The 1,196-nt window shown below is 43.2% G+C and overlaps 1 protein-coding gene across 1 annotated transcript in view; it reads right to left on the bottom strand.

Annotated features, from left to right (window-relative positions):
- Positions 1-21: 21 nt before the first annotated feature.
- Positions 22-1,196, bottom strand: part of LOC106878594 (centromere protein J) — a 23,261-nt gene continuing 22,086 nt past the window's right edge. The window contains exon 12 of the mRNA XM_014927850.2: positions 22-697. Coding sequence (XP_014783336.1) covers positions 569-697 — 129 coding nt within the window. The 3' untranslated portion in view covers positions 22-568. The remainder of the gene's footprint in view (positions 698-1,196) is intronic.

Raw genomic sequence — 1,196 nt, 5'->3', positions numbered from 1 at the left:
CAGAACAGCCTGCTCGTGAAATTAACGTGCAAGTGGCTGAGCACTCCACAGACACGTGTACCCTTAACGTAGTTCTCGGGGATATTCAGCGTGACACAGTGTGACAAGGCTGACCCTTTGAATTACAGGCACAACAGAAACAGGAAGTAAGAGTGAGAGAAAGTTGTGGTGAAAGAGTACAGCAGGGTTCACCACCATCCCTTGCTGGAGCCTCGTGGAGCTTTAGGTGTTTTCGCTCAATAAACACTCACAAAGCCTGGTCTGGGAATCAAAACCGCGATCCTATGACTGCGAGTCCGCTGCCCTAACCACTGAGCCATTGCGCCTCCACATATATATATATATATACATATATATATGAATATATATCCATGAACATACATAAACACACGTACACAAATTTATCATATTTCACATGTCAGTGGTCACACATCATTGCAAGCAGAAATCTCAGTCTGCTGCACAGAGAGAGGGAGGGAGGTGATAGCAGTTATGCTTCAGTCGGCTGCAAAGGACCATTGTATACCAATCACAAGGTCAGAAGTGAGAGGAGAGATGGATTAGTGGGCTACAGCTTCTTATCCATGAGCACGTTGCCATCGCGGTCCTTAATGCGTACATGTCCATTGGCGAACTTTGTTTCTTGGCGTCCGTCTGGGTAGATGGTCTTCCGGGTACCATCTGGGTACTCCCGTCTCTGTTAGAATAATGAAAAAAGAGCAAATAAAATAAGAATAAGATGATAATAAAAAAATATCATCATCATCATCATTATTATCGATAAAGGCGGTGAGCTGGCAGAACTGTTACGGTGCCAGGTAAAATGCCTATGACTTTTCATTTGTCGCTACGTTCTGAGTTCAAATTCCACCAAGGTTGACTTTGCCTTGGGGTCGATAAATTAAGTGTCAGTGAAAGACTGGGGTCGACGTAATTGACTAGTCCCCCTTCCCCCAAAATTTCAGGCCTTGCGCCTTTAGTAGAAAAGATTATTATTATTATTATTAATAAGATGGCGGCGAGCTGGCAGAATTGTTAGCATGTAGGGGGATATGTTTAGTGGTATTTTATCCGTCTTTATGTTCTGAGTTCAAATTCCTGAGATCGACTTTGCCTTTTATCCCTTTGAGGTCAATAAATCAAGTGCCATTGAAACACTGGGGTTGATGTAATCAACATGTCTCCTCTCCCAAAAT

Source organism: Octopus bimaculoides, chromosome 30, assembly GCF_001194135.2.
Source record: "Octopus bimaculoides isolate UCB-OBI-ISO-001 chromosome 30, ASM119413v2, whole genome shotgun sequence".
Lineage (NCBI taxonomy): Eukaryota > Metazoa > Mollusca > Cephalopoda > Octopoda > Octopodidae > Octopus > Octopus bimaculoides.
Note: the sequence above shows the minus strand (reverse complement) of the source record. Positions and strands in the feature narration are given on the sequence as shown.